Source organism: Nestor notabilis, unplaced genomic scaffold (genome assembly GCF_000696875.1).
Source record: "Nestor notabilis isolate BGI_N333 unplaced genomic scaffold, ASM69687v1 scaffold3842, whole genome shotgun sequence".
Taxonomy (NCBI): domain Eukaryota; kingdom Metazoa; phylum Chordata; class Aves; order Psittaciformes; family Psittacidae; genus Nestor; species Nestor notabilis.
The window spans coordinates 798-14,864 of record NW_009918634.1 but is presented as its reverse complement, the minus strand read 5'-3'; the positions used below and the strand labels follow the sequence as shown (position 1 = coordinate 14,864).

Genomic DNA, 14,067 nt, shown 5'->3' with positions numbered 1-14,067 from the left:
CTGATACACTGCCCTGGTACAAATAACACTTCTACAGAAAACCAGGGAAAACTGACATGATAGACAGTTCTGGAAGAGGAATTGTAATTCTATGGTTGTGACAAGGGTCCTAAAGAATTTTAAGGTGGAAATTTGATGCACCTGCTGTCAGATCTGGAGGGAAGGGAGGAGGAAGGAAAGCAAAAGGCCTTTTAAAATGTAAGAAATATTTAGGTGAAATGTAGACAATCTGAAGACCCAAGAAAATCCTTCACAAGATGAAACTCCATCTCCACACATCATTACAGCTGACTGCATGGCACACAAACCACAGCAAGCTTGTAAACTGCAGTACTGGTTTTCAGAGAAATGTCTTTGAACATAGCTATCATGGCTAAGCTGGAAACCAGGTCACATGGAAAATGAAGCAGAAGAGGGAGATGAAGTGAAGAAGGCAACAGCAACATCAGAGGCCAAGAGCAGCTGTCATGGGGAGATTACTACTCCCTGTAGTAGTACTACTCCCTGACAAAAGTGGGCAAAGTCACATTGAAATGAGTGGCAAAATTTCACTCCGTATCACTGTCAGTCCCTTAGCAAAACTTATATTATCCAGCTTGTTCTCAGTTCCTACACAGAACAAAAAGGTTATGTTGAGCCACAGTGTTCCCTCTGGCTTCCCTCCAGACCTATTTGTCAACAGTTTGAATGGAAAACCAAACTTGCTTTGCAGCAAGTTCCCTGCACATAAGAGTATATGTTCAACATCATGTTCCACTTTTGCAGCTACAAAAGACCCAGTTACACATATGCACACATAGCTACAGAACTGGGAAGGACTTATCCTCTGCTGTTCCCATGTACAAATAATGCTGCTTCCCAGACATAAAATGAAAAGCAGCACTCACTATGTGAGAAACATTGAAGGTACACATGCTAGCTGAGACACTGGGGTTTGTCCCTGTTTTGTGATTTTGAATGTACTAGTAATATAGTCATTTGCCCAAATAAAGTCATTTGCAGAGGTAATCTGACCCTGCACATTGTCCCCAGAAGAGTTTGTAAAGATACCTGGTATTCAGAGCCAGCTGGGACATACCTACATTAAACAAACAAACAGAAAGCTGCTTTCTGAAACCATCTTGAAACCACCTTTATAAATCGGAAATAATTCCTCAGCATGAGTGAATTTCCAGAAAGCCAGCAGAAATCAAACTGGCACCTAGCCAGAACATATAAAAGAGCAGAAAAAAGGGAAGTGTTTGTTCAGGAGAAACCAAATGATGCTAGCCCATCACAGTATGAGCTCTGGAAAGATGTCATATTTGTCATAACTGGGAAGAACACTAAAAATACAGGTCCAGATCATCCTCTGCTAGCAAAGCAGCGTGAGGTGCCTCTGGATGAGGCATGTAAGGTTGTAAGCTCATCACACTGCTCTACTGATACAGAAGAAGGGGCAGGACTGCCCTTCTGCATAGAATCATGTCAGGCTTCATATGCCTCCACACCAATTTGTTGCTTTAGCTGTGCTCATACAACCTGAGCACACATGTTCATGTATTTAGAAGACCTCTATATAAACACACTCGAGTGAAAAAACGTTCCAGCTGAAGAAGCACATACCTGCGCTTGTAGATCCAATTCCTGCAGTAAGCACAGAGCGTGGCATGATCTTTACTGCATACTTGAGAAACTGAGATTTCCCTGTACCTGGGTCTCCAACCAACAAAAGATGCGATTCACCTTGGGGGAAAATGTTGATGTAGGAGTAGACAGTTTATATACCAAGAAAGATATACACAAAATGCTCAGAATTAATTAATAATTTTAATTGTTCACCTAACATTTAGCACTACATATACATTACAATATGTAATCCTGTTTAAAACTGCACTATTTATTGGGTGTGATAAATATATTGTTTAATAAAAGGATGTCATCATATTGCTGTATCCAAACCAAGTATTTACAATGAAATATTTGATATACTTCTGTAATGTCAGTTCTTACATGTTAGAGTACACATTTCTCATACTCAACTCACTCTTGAACATGAAACAAAAGGATACCAGGTTTTAGTTGTCATTCCACTATTCAGATACTTGAACGATTGCAAAAAGAAGTAATAAAACCAGCAGGTTGTTTTTCTTAACAGATTCTGTTACATTGCCAACTCTTACAGAACTCAGTAATTTCAAAACAATGAAATCACAGAAGTAAGTAATTTGGCTACACTGAAGTGCTCTAAATTTATTTCACTGTCTGCTACAAAATATTAGTACAACTTCATATATAAAGTCTATAACTTTATTTAGCTGCTGGAGCATTCAGAAAATCCTGTATTTGTATATACTGACATACTATTTTAGAATTATTATGACCTACATAGATTACAACCTGCATACCACCTGGCACATGGCATATTTGCCATCTAATAACAACAGCAGGAGAATCAGCAGGCAGATAACTCAGAGTAACAGAACTAAGTGAGATGTGCTGACAATCACAGATGGAAAAGTCTGGCATTAGGAAGCCAAACAAATCCTTTAATTTTTCCTTTCAATATACTATAGTGATCCACATCAAGGAAACATTAATATTCTATCCTTTGGTGCCAAATACTGCTGATAATATTCTACTAGAAATCATTTCAAAACGTTACTTATACAATAAAAAGTAAGTTTATGTTTTATCTAAAACAACTACCTTTAATATTCTGCTTAATGGAATCCTAAATGCCTGCTTTTAGTTGGGAAAAAATAAAATAAAAAAGGGAAGTCCAGACACTCACTTGATTTCTCTGAGATTCTGGAGAATACTCAGCATTAATCAAAAATTGCTCTCACTCAAGTAAATGGGATGATCATGCTCCAAATCCCACTGGTTTGATTTGGTGGGGGGGAGGTATGTGGGTGAAGACAGTGATGGAAACAACTGTTAGAAAGGATGTGATACTGTTGGAAACAATACTAACCTCTGATACGAGTTCCAGTAGCATCGGTCCTCTGCACACCACCAGCAAGCACCATGGCTACAGCCAGCTTCACCAGGTACAATCCAAAAACTTGAGGACATAAGCTAGCCAAAATTTCATTCCTCCCTAGAACAGAAACAAAAAATGGCACTCAGCACTGTCCTAACTGTAAAACTCGGTTTCTCCTATGTACGTTTGAAATCCTCTGTGCACAAGTAACTGTCCTATGTCCCCAGCCCTATGTACAGCCAGAAATAATTTGGGTCTGCTTCCTGAACAAGAGCAACAAGGAAGGGGGGAGAGGGGGAGATTTTTACTTTTTGTTTTTGTGAATGGGCCCAAAGCAGTTGTTAGATCCAAACTTCCTCCATTAAATTGGAGTTAAGCCTTCCACAGCCACAAGCAGCAAAGCCAATCCTAGCACAATTTAAGGAATGTATGGTCTAAATATCATGAAAAAAGGTACTAACAAAATGCCATCATGCAAATTCTGTTGTTTCACAGATCAGGTGTAGGGGCTATAAAGAATAAAATGTAAAAGTTTCCGACTTAAAAGTATCTCCTTGAATATAAGCGTGTGATACATTTAAGAAAACTAAGAAACCTTCTAACACTTGCAGAGCTTTGCGCTAAACCTGTGCACCCATAGGTGCACTCATTTTCTCATCATCATCTTGAAACTCCTTCTCCTTTGACTCTACTGTATCAAATGTCCCTTCTTCCCACCCTACTACTGTCTCTTCCCAGCAACACAATATTTCAATCTGCTACCATAATGATATTGGCTTGGAAAGTCTGTGGCAGAATTAGTTCTGTCCTTGGAGATTTTGACACTAACAGCACATTAAGGGATCACCGGTTTAATGCCATACATTACTCTCATTGCTAGGGAATTAAACAGAGCAACCGCTTTTGAGCTGTTAACTTCACGTTTTAAATTTAGATGCAAGTACATGGTCCTGGCAAAATATGTAGGCATCTAATAGATGATCTGAGGCATATGTGTTTATTGTGGAGATATTCTGAAGGAACTAACATCTTTGTCCAAAAATGAATTTAAAAAACTTTGGTCAGCCACAGGATAACTCGAGATTTAACTCCACAGTTGCCTCTGTTTTACTTCAGATTCATTTGCCTTGTCATTGCTGAGCAGCTCATCTGCTTCTTTCTAGATAGCACGCAGAAAAAATAGTCACCTGCATAAATCCTTTCAGAGGCCTGCCAGAGAAGTCTTTTTCAGGACATCAAATACACAGCATCATGAACTATTGACATAAAATGCAGTAGTAGCTACCATTATCTCTTGAAAAACAGTAAATATACACACATCCTGTTGTGAAATGGCCTATACCTTAGACTTCTTAGTCAAATTTGATCTCTCTCTCAGTTTCAATATAAATTCAGACAAACGGCCTGAAACAGACATCTTGGCCAGTCAGAGTCTTTCCATTTCCACCTCAATTTTCTGGTAGCCACTTCATATTAATTTATTTATTCTGAACAGGTAATATTGCCTAGAACCACATTGCTCCCTGCAGGCTTCCAAAAATTGTCTTGAGAATAGAGGATTAAATAGGACCTTAAACCATGACAGACCTTCAAAGAGGATCCTGACTTACCTTCTGAGCTGTTCCAACCAGGGTGATAAGTAATGTTCTCGTTCCAAAGTGCAGGAAGAAGAAATGTTCTTGTTCCAAACAGCAGGAGGCTAGCAATTAAATTGCTTTCCAGGAAATTAAACTGCATTTCCAGGAAATGCATTTCTGAAGAATCTTTGTCGTTGACAACATCTCCAATATCTAATTTTTCAGCCGACATGGGGAACATTCCCACTTAATTTTCCTCCTTTCTGTCTTTTAAGAAGGAAGACTAAGCCCTTTTCAGGGTTTTAAAAGAGAGTGTTAGCCTGAAACAGATTAGTGGCAGAAATCCTAGGGTCCATTGAACTTCCATGCAGTTCAGGAGGAGGCACACAGATTATGGAGAGGGACAGAGTTCCAGGCACAATTCCTACTAATTCCTGGATGTGTGGCTGCAGAATATGGTAAACTTAGGAGCTGGCACACTAAACACACTGGCTGTTCTGGAAGCCATTGTGAATTGGGAGACTCTCTCCAAATTTGATAGGAGGCTCTGCAGCACCTTAGTCAAAGGTCTAGGCATCCAAGAGGTAGGTTAAAGACAAGATGTGCTAAGCTCTCTGGTGAAGATTCACAGCTTAATTTGGGATGCAGAGACAGTGAGTCAGATCTCTTGCCCCAGAGTCAACAGCTATGCTGACTAAAAGCAGATCTGGTCCACACTATTTCTTCTAAAAGGCATGCTGCTTATTTCTTGATTAAAAATGCTTTTCTTTTTTTTCCTGATCAATATATTATTTGTCATTTCTTGTTAATAAATGTTCCACAACACACCTGACTCTAGAAGCCTCAAAAGATGGAAGAACAATGCAGTGTGTTTTGTACTTTTTTCCCAGTAATATTAAAGAAAGAATTTCATATTCCCATACTGGAAAAAATGTACTACTGAATGAAAGAGTGGTGGGATAGGATAATGGGGGGAAAATGAGTTTAGTTACTGTATTTTCACTCCTGATTTCATCTCTATCTGATCATGTGTCCTATTTAAAAGCTTTCAACTACTAACCTGCAAAGGGATCATTCCTATGCCTTTCCCAGAAGTTTTCAAATTCCTTGCGGACTTCTTCATCGATTACAACCCCTGCCAGCTGCTCGTTGTTTACTTTAACATAGTTGGCTTTCAAAACAAGCTCCAAGTCACAGCGTGCACCCTCATGGAAAGGTTTCCACCTCTGCATTACCACTCCGTACACTGTGATGTCATCTCCTGGAAGTAGCAACAGAAATTAGTAAACTAACAAACACCTGACTTGAGGTATACAGATGTATCAGCTGTACTGCCCAACAATGCAATTGAGATCCTCTTGTTACAGTTAATAAGGTTAAAAGAAAAAAAAAATCAAGAAAAAGCAAACCTGCAGTTACTGCAAGTCTGAAACATTAGGCAGCTTGCTTGTGTCTAGGAAGTTGCTATGTCTTTCTACTGTTTAAGGGAGGTGAATACTTAAAGGTATAGCTCTGCTCTTTTCCTTTTTTAGAAGAGAGGAATTCATGGTAAGCTGTAGAAGCAATTCTTTCAATAGGATTTACTATAAAAAAATTTTAATCAAAACTTATTTGACTTCTGGTAACTTTTGTGATGAATTCCAGAATCACCCATTAACATTGTGGCCACAGTGTTCTGAGAAAGTACAACCAGAAATTAATATCTTGTGGGGATGTGCCTATCTGAGAGGTTTGTGTCACTTTTTCATACATCCCCTGCCAGTTAGCTTCCTTTCTGAATACCAAGTAGCTTTCTCCCCCTGTACCACTCCTTAGATAGGAGGTCAGGCTACCTAGCTCTCCAACCCACAGAGGCACACCATACGCTGTGTGATGATGTGAACCAATCTCCTCAAGAGGTTTGGTGTTCCAACTCTAACAAGATTTAATATACTTTCTGTGTATCACAACACATTACTTGGCTGTTCAGCCTGCAGAAGAGAAGGCTGCGTGGAGACCTCAGAGCAGCCTTCCAGTATCTGAAGGGGGCCTACAAGGATGCTGGGGAGGGACTCTTCATTAGGGACTGTAGTGGTAGGAAAAGGGGCAATGGCTTCAAACTTAAACAGGGGAAGTTTAGATTAGATATAAGGAAGAAGTTCTTTACCATGAGGGTGGTGAGGCACTGGAAGAAGAATTTTTTTACGAGTGTGGTGAAACACTGGAACTGGTTGCCCCAAGAGGTGGCAGATGTCCCATCCCTGGAAGCATCCAAGGTCAGGCTGGATGGAGCTGTGAGCTGTCTGATGTAGCTGAAGATATCGTGGCTCATTTCAGGGGAGTTGGAAATAGATGATCTTTAAGGTCCTTTTCAAACCAAACTGTTCTGTAAATGGGTTGCCCAAGGAAGGTGAGAATGCTCCATCCCTGGCAGTGTTCAAGGCCAGGTTGGACAGAGCCTTGGCGACATGGTTTAGTGCAAGGTGTTCGTGCTTATGGCAGGGGTGTTGGAACTAGATGATCTTAAGGTCCTTTCCAACCCAAACCATTCTATGATTCTATGATTACTTACTGAAACTGATCTGTCTAACAGTCAAGATGTAACACTGGGATGTATGACATTTGCTGTAGTACTATACAACTGCCATGCTAACATCCAAGCTGAAACAGCAATGTGAGATGAACACAGCTCATTCAAGAAGCCCTCAGCACTAACAGCCTACTTGGCAAAGATTCATGTCAAATGGAAAAATAAAAATGCTTATGGTACAAACATATGTGATATATGCTGTATCCTCACCAGATTTGCAACTGTCCACTAGGTCATCTTCTAGAACAACTACCATACAACGAGGGATGCTTCCAACAGACAGTCTTTGAACCTAGGAGATAGAGGGAAAAGCACTTCTTAAGAACAGCACCTTGCAAAAGCCATTTATAGCTGCTCTGGCTTCAGGACCTACATTCCTTTCATGGAACTGAGGTCAAGTCTTGTTTGTTCTCATAAAACATACACAGTATGCACAGTATACATGCCACTGCTGCCATGAACTTACTGACGGAAGTTTAATGCTCATGTTAATGAAAACAGGATCGAGCACTAAATTAGCTGAAGGGGCTTAAACCTGGGAGGTGCTGTGTGATTTCAACATCTTGCTGAAGAAAGCTAAACAAAGTAATTTGAAAGACCTGTGGGGGCTTTTTCCCAATAATTTGAGATATTTTTAGGTACCTGTTCAATATGCAAAGTTTACTTTGGGTACTGAAGCATGTCCATGGGTTAGATAACCCTTCACTGAAGGATTTACTGAAAGATTATTCTCTACATTTTTCTGGTGCTTAACCATAATTTGACAGGTTGAGAAGTAATTTTATACCTGGGTGTCAAGGATTAAATCAACAGGAAAGGAAAATCACACACAACCAGAAAAACGTATATTGACAAATGTGCCAGTAAGTCCTGTAATTCCCTTTCTTTTCTCCAGGGCAAAATCTATACAGTCTTGTCACTGTCTATTTCCAGCTAGCAATCTTTCCATTTACACTTAAAGGCTGCAATAGTTTTTAGAATATCCACTGCACAATTACAACAATAAGAAGTACCTTTTCATGCTGCAGCACAGGTCATACATGCTAGAATTCTAGATTTATTCACTCCCTAGTGCCTAGGAAGGTTAATTCCCCCTTGTGTATTATCTAAATGGCCACAGGCAGTTCACATCACTGTCAGTACTGGTGGCATATACACAGTTACTTGCAGAGCTCAGTAAGAGACACAAGTGAAATTCATTCCTGGTTTAACTTTACTGTGCTTAATAAGCCCACGCTGCTGAAAATCCTTCCCATCCTAGAGATCTGTGTGTCACACAGTAAACCAAAAAAGAAACATTCTAGAAACTGTATGTCAGAAAAAAAATCACTGTATGAACATGTAACATGGGGCTTTTTTCCTAGAAAGAGTTTTATTCCCTTATTTTTTTTGCTATTCTAAACTTTCAAGAGCTTAATTTCTAATTTCATACATTTCTGTTTTCACACATACATTGCATGTAGATTGGCACCACTATCCTCTCAATTTATAAAATTAAAACCCTGAAACAACTCATGATATCTTAGAAAAGGTTTATGAAAAAGAAACTGAACATATTAAAACCAGAAACACTGCCTGCAATATACCCTACTTATTCTCAATATTCATATAGTGGAGATTCTCCTGTGCCAGTTTTATCTTACTTATGCATTACTGAAAAAAGGCCCAATTGTTCCTTACTCCTCCAGCTTAGTTGTATTTTTGCCCAGGGCTACTTTCAGAAAATCAAATGCAAATTCTGTAAGGTTCACATGTTCAGTAATTGTTGAATTTAATATTGGCTGAAGGGAACAGACATTTGCAGACACCGTGTATTGACCACACGGCACCACTGCTGGCCTTGGCTACCACTGGGCTAGCTTTAGTCCTTAGAAGCAGCATTGAACGTCAGCATCATATACCAAATGCTTAGAGAAACAATGCATACTTGGTGTTGTAAGGATTTGACGTGGAAACTTCATCTAGGCACTGACCCCGGGTGTTTCATACAGTATTGAATGGACTTACCTAATAGAGCAAGTCTAGTTAACATGTGCCTAATTTTTTAACTCTCTGACTGACTGGAGATCTCTGACCAGCAGGCTGTCCGGCTTCTCTCCGTTTTCTTGGGCATTTGTTTTAAACAGCACCTGTAACACTTCTACTTATCTTAGCATGTAAAACTTACCAATGGAAATGGGATAAACTTAGTTCTGATGTAAGCATCAACAGTATCACTAAAATAATGACTCATCTTATTCCAGCAGGAAATTAAGCCCTCAAATGCCTTCCTCAGTTAATTCTCTTTGTACTTGGCACACTTACAACTTAATACCCTCCTCTTTTTTCCACCTTTTTTTTTTTTTTCACCTGTTCCTGAATTTTGATTTCTTGATAGTCTCTGCAGCAAGTTGGAGAAGAGGTTGTTCCGGAGAGACAAGTGAACTTGGTTGAGTTGCAGCCTTCTTCATTAAGACAGGCTGATGGACGACAGAATGTGTAGTACTGCTCAAAGTCAGCCTTGACGGCAAACACATGCTTGCACTTATTGCAGATGTAACTCCGTTCAAACTCCAAAACTTTCACCAAACTGGTCCGTATGACAGTCCCAGTAACAGATAAAAAGTGACCCACATCCCTGGCTTTAGGAATGTGCTCTCGAGTCAGCTCTGGGCAAACAGGCAAACCTGTTAGATAAAAATGAGTGCAGCGTAAGGCTATGCTTATAAAACATGGAGTTACAATGCAGTTAAACAGAAAGACTAGAAGAAATGCCAGACATTAACAGTAGACATTGTTATTACCGTTTCATAAATGTGATTCAACAATTCATCTGTTGTACCATAAATCTGATTCACTGGCCCCAGTTAGTGAAAATCATCAGGCATTGAGCACTAACAGAAAATGTTGCCACTTTACTCTCCTACTCTTGCCAAGGGCTGAATAGTCATGAACAGTTTCCATTCATGGAAAGAGATCCTGATGTTCTCAGATTTATTAATTAATATAAATGATATTTAGACAAATGGCATTTGTTCTGCAACTGATTTATCTGAATTGCAACATTTTATTTATGCTGCTTAATTGTGGTTCCATGTTATTTCCACAGTTACACAAGTTTAACTCCTGATCTTGTGTGAATTCTCAAGTCTAAGCAAATTTAAAATTCCTAGTGTGTGAGAATCTGACCTTACATCATAGAATCATAGAATGGTTTGGGTTGGAAGGGACCTTGCATCCCAGTAAACCTCAAGCACAAGGAAGATGGCACAAAAAGAATATAAAGAGGTTATGAATGCAACAAAAGCAAATTCACTTGTACGATCAAATGAACAGTGACAGAACACTTTCCACTTGCTCTCCTTTAATTCCACCCCAGCAGTCAGCTCTGTGGTGGACCCATCCCGCTCCAGCATTCACCTGTGTGGCCACTGCAGCAACTGAAATCCTCAGGAAGGTTCATCCACCTCAACGGCCTACAAAGTCTTTATGAAAATAAATGGTGTCTGAAATGCATGCCTGAGGACAGCATCAAAATATTGCCTCTTCAGAAGTTAGCATATGAGCTACAAGATACTAAAGATTATCAACTTAAAAAGATATTGCCTGCTCTTAAAATAATTTCTTAGCTTTACTTCCAAAATGATGTTTCTAAGGGGACCAAAACTATTTGTCCATTTAAGTCAAATCTTCTCAGCAGTCTTGGCTGTTAAAAAAAGGACAACATGCAATTATTTCAGTGTTTTCAAAACCAAATGCTTTATAAAGGTGGTGAGGCACTGGAACAGGCTGCCCAAAGTGGTAAATGCCCTGGCAGTGTTCAAGGCCAGGTTAGACAGAGCCTTGGGCAACATGGTTTAGTGCGAGGTGTCCCTGCCCATGGCAGGGGGGTTGGAACTATATGATCTTAAGGTCCTTTCCAACCCAAACCATTCTATGATTCTTTATGATTCTATTCTATGTGATTTCAGGCATGCTGAAACATTCTGGTTTGATGCTTTTAAGCGAAGTGTCTGACCTTTTGCTTTTTTTTTTTTTTAAAGAAAATACTTTAAAATATTAAGCTAATTTTAAAAGATAAAAGAATAAAGTAAAAAAAGAAAACAGAAAAGCAGAAAGGAATTAAATATTCTGGAAAAGAAATAAAGTATTATGTAGAACTGCAAACAAATTTTTCTGGTTGACTGTAGCAAAGCTCTTTACATATTTTTACCAAACCTGCTGAAAATTCTTTTTCTCCCACAGGTTTGCATTCAGACAAAAAAAAAAAAAAGAAAAAAGACAAAATGCATTATTTTTCCAGCTGTTTTCCCTAGCTCAGTATTGGTGCAGCTCAACAACCTTTGCAAAATACATCTCACACTAGAGAGAGCTGCAGCACTGTTGTTGGGACATAGGTTATGATCATCTCCATGACTACTGAAGAGACCAGAGTCCGGATGGGAAACAAAGAGCCTTCATTCTGGTCATATTAGATTGTTCGACAAATTCTTCAACTGAGTATGTGCCTCTTTGAATTAGCTTTACTGTATTAATAATCACAAATAACTATTAGAAGCAGCTTGGCCATCAATAACAGACACAGCAGTGCTCAGGCTAACAGTGAGTAAGGAAAAATCCCGTAATAGATTTGTGGCAAACGGGAAATTATACAGTCAAATTCCTACAATGCTAATTCAGGCAAAGAACTTCATCTTCTACTTTCTTCTGCAAACCCGAGGTAATCATCCATTACTAATCACTGCATATTCAGACTCCTCAAATCCTTCCTCGAACTCCTAGGTGCCCTGTCCATATTGGCATGAGCATGCTCAGAATCCACTCTTATACCTAGCAAAGCAAAACCACTTTTCCTCACTTCAGTCCACGCCTGAAACACAGATCCCCTCAGCCCCACTCCAGGTCATTGCCTGCTGCTCCCACTGATAAAAGTGCATCACATTCTCCTGATTCCTGTTGGATGTGGGAGCGGGAAACAGTGCTCCAAGATGAGAATCCTGAACGTAATCAGAACCCAGCATCCACTTAAAAGATAATAGGTAGCGTGAGAAAATTTGGGCATAAAAAAAGCCTACAGATCATTCACCTTACTGCTTTTGTTTCTCCAGCAGCCAGCCTTCCAGTGGTACAGAACATAAACCAAACTGCATGGACTGATGTTTTTTTGATCCAGCGGGACCACACAAGGATAACTACCCTCTGTTCTTCATCAGTTTCCCTCCAGTTTAGTGATGAAGTAATTTGTGAGTCTGCTGATTAACTTCTTTCATCAATCAATCACCAGTCAGACTTGTGCATTTGATCAAACATGGCTAATTTTGCCTGAGGTGGGTTAGGGAATATTCAGACAAAACATCACTCTGGGAGGAAGGGTCAGCTCCAGCAGCAGGTTGATAACAGGAGCAAGAATGTCTTAAAGACACCACTACTCATGCGGCAATCGTCTTCCCCTTGCTGTACTCCCTTCTAATACTCCTTGGTGGCTTATAAACTAATCATACTTTGAATAGAAATAACTCTGTTTTCATGTCGAAGCTCTGAATGCTGAAAATGTATCCTGGAACACTAGGGGGAAAGTTTTTTAATTCACTCCTACTTTTGTAGGTACAGGGAGATGTCCAACATTTCAAATTCTAGTACAAGATAGAGGCCATCCTTGCACACCACGTGCTCGGCAGTTTTGTACAAGCTCCTGTCATGGTTTAAGCCCAGCCGGCAACTTGGAACCACACAGCCGCTCGCTCACTCCCCCACCTCTTCCTTCCTCCCCCCGCTCCCGGAGGGATGGGGAGGAGAATCGAAGGAATGTAACTCCCACGGGTTGAGATAACAGCACTCCAGTAACTAAGGTATAATACAAACCACTACTGCTACCAATAATAATAAGAGGAATAACAAGTGAAAAGGACACAACCGCTCACCACCCGCTGACCGATACCCAGCCCGACCCGAGCAGCGATCTGGCCTTCCGGGTAACTCCCCCCAGTTTCTATACTGGGCATGACGTGCTGTGGTATGGAATAGCCCTTTGGCCAGTTTGGGTCAGGTGTCCTGCCTCTGCTTCCTCCTGGCTTCCCCTCCTCCCTGGCAGAGCATGAGCCTGAGAAAGTCCTTGGTCAGAGTAAACATTACTTAGCAACAACTAAAAACATCGGTGTTATCAGCATTGTTCCCAGACTGAAAGTCAAAACCACAGCACTGCCCCAGCTACTAAGAAGGAGAAAAAATGACTGCTGTAGCTGAACCCAGGACAGCTCCTTAACACCTGAATTGGTATTTTTTTTTGTCCCTAAAAACCTGGAGAAGATAGCACTATGAGAGATGGAGGGTACTTAAATTTCTGATGTATGTGTTTTAGTGACAATATTTTAAATAAAACTTACTTGGATGAAACACAGGCCTATTTAACAACTCTGATTCATCCAAGTTCAAGCTGTCAAGAGACTGAATGATCATAAACCATTCTAACACAGGGCAAAGGAAGTAAACACAAGTTGCCAGCTCTTGGCTTTGCAGACTATTGCTTCAACCAGAAGGGTCACTGCTGCCACCAGTTCCTCAAAACAGGCAAACCGAATATCCTGCCAGAACCTGCACCCCACACTTACCATACCTCAAAGCAACTAAAGATTTCCTAATAATAAAGAATAATGGATTATCAACTTAATAGTGAAACTTACTATCAACCTAGTACTGAAAAAGAAGGCAAAATCCTCTAATAAAGATCATGCCTTTCAACAGTTCATGCCAATTTTATAAGACGTTATATTTGAACAATTAGTTAAGCATAAAATTTGACAATTTCAGATGGAATTGTTATAAGACACTCAGAATCTAGACTTTGCTTCTTCTGGGAGATGGCTAGAGCCAGTAAGGACCATGAACCAAGTGACACGGTAAAGAAGTCAACCTGCAGGAAGATCAATGAACTACATATTTTTCACTAAAGCTTCTTTTTCTTTAGACCTTGTGGCTAG

General features: G+C 40.0%; 1 protein-coding gene across 1 annotated transcript in view; it reads right to left on the bottom strand.

Annotated features, from left to right (window-relative positions):
- Positions 1-523: 523 nt before the first annotated feature.
- MCM9 (minichromosome maintenance complex component 9) overlaps positions 524-14,067 on the bottom strand; it is a 14,285-nt gene continuing 741 nt past the window's right edge. Inside the window, exons 2-7 of the mRNA XM_010009811.1 lie at positions 9,461-9,777; positions 7,322-7,403; positions 5,603-5,803; positions 2,957-3,082; positions 1,606-1,725; positions 524-609 (exon numbers count right to left, since the gene is read on the bottom strand). Coding sequence (XP_010008113.1) covers positions 524-609; positions 1,606-1,725; positions 2,957-3,082; positions 5,603-5,803; positions 7,322-7,403; positions 9,461-9,777 — 932 coding nt within the window. The remainder of the gene's footprint in view (positions 610-1,605; positions 1,726-2,956; positions 3,083-5,602; positions 5,804-7,321; positions 7,404-9,460; positions 9,778-14,067) is intronic.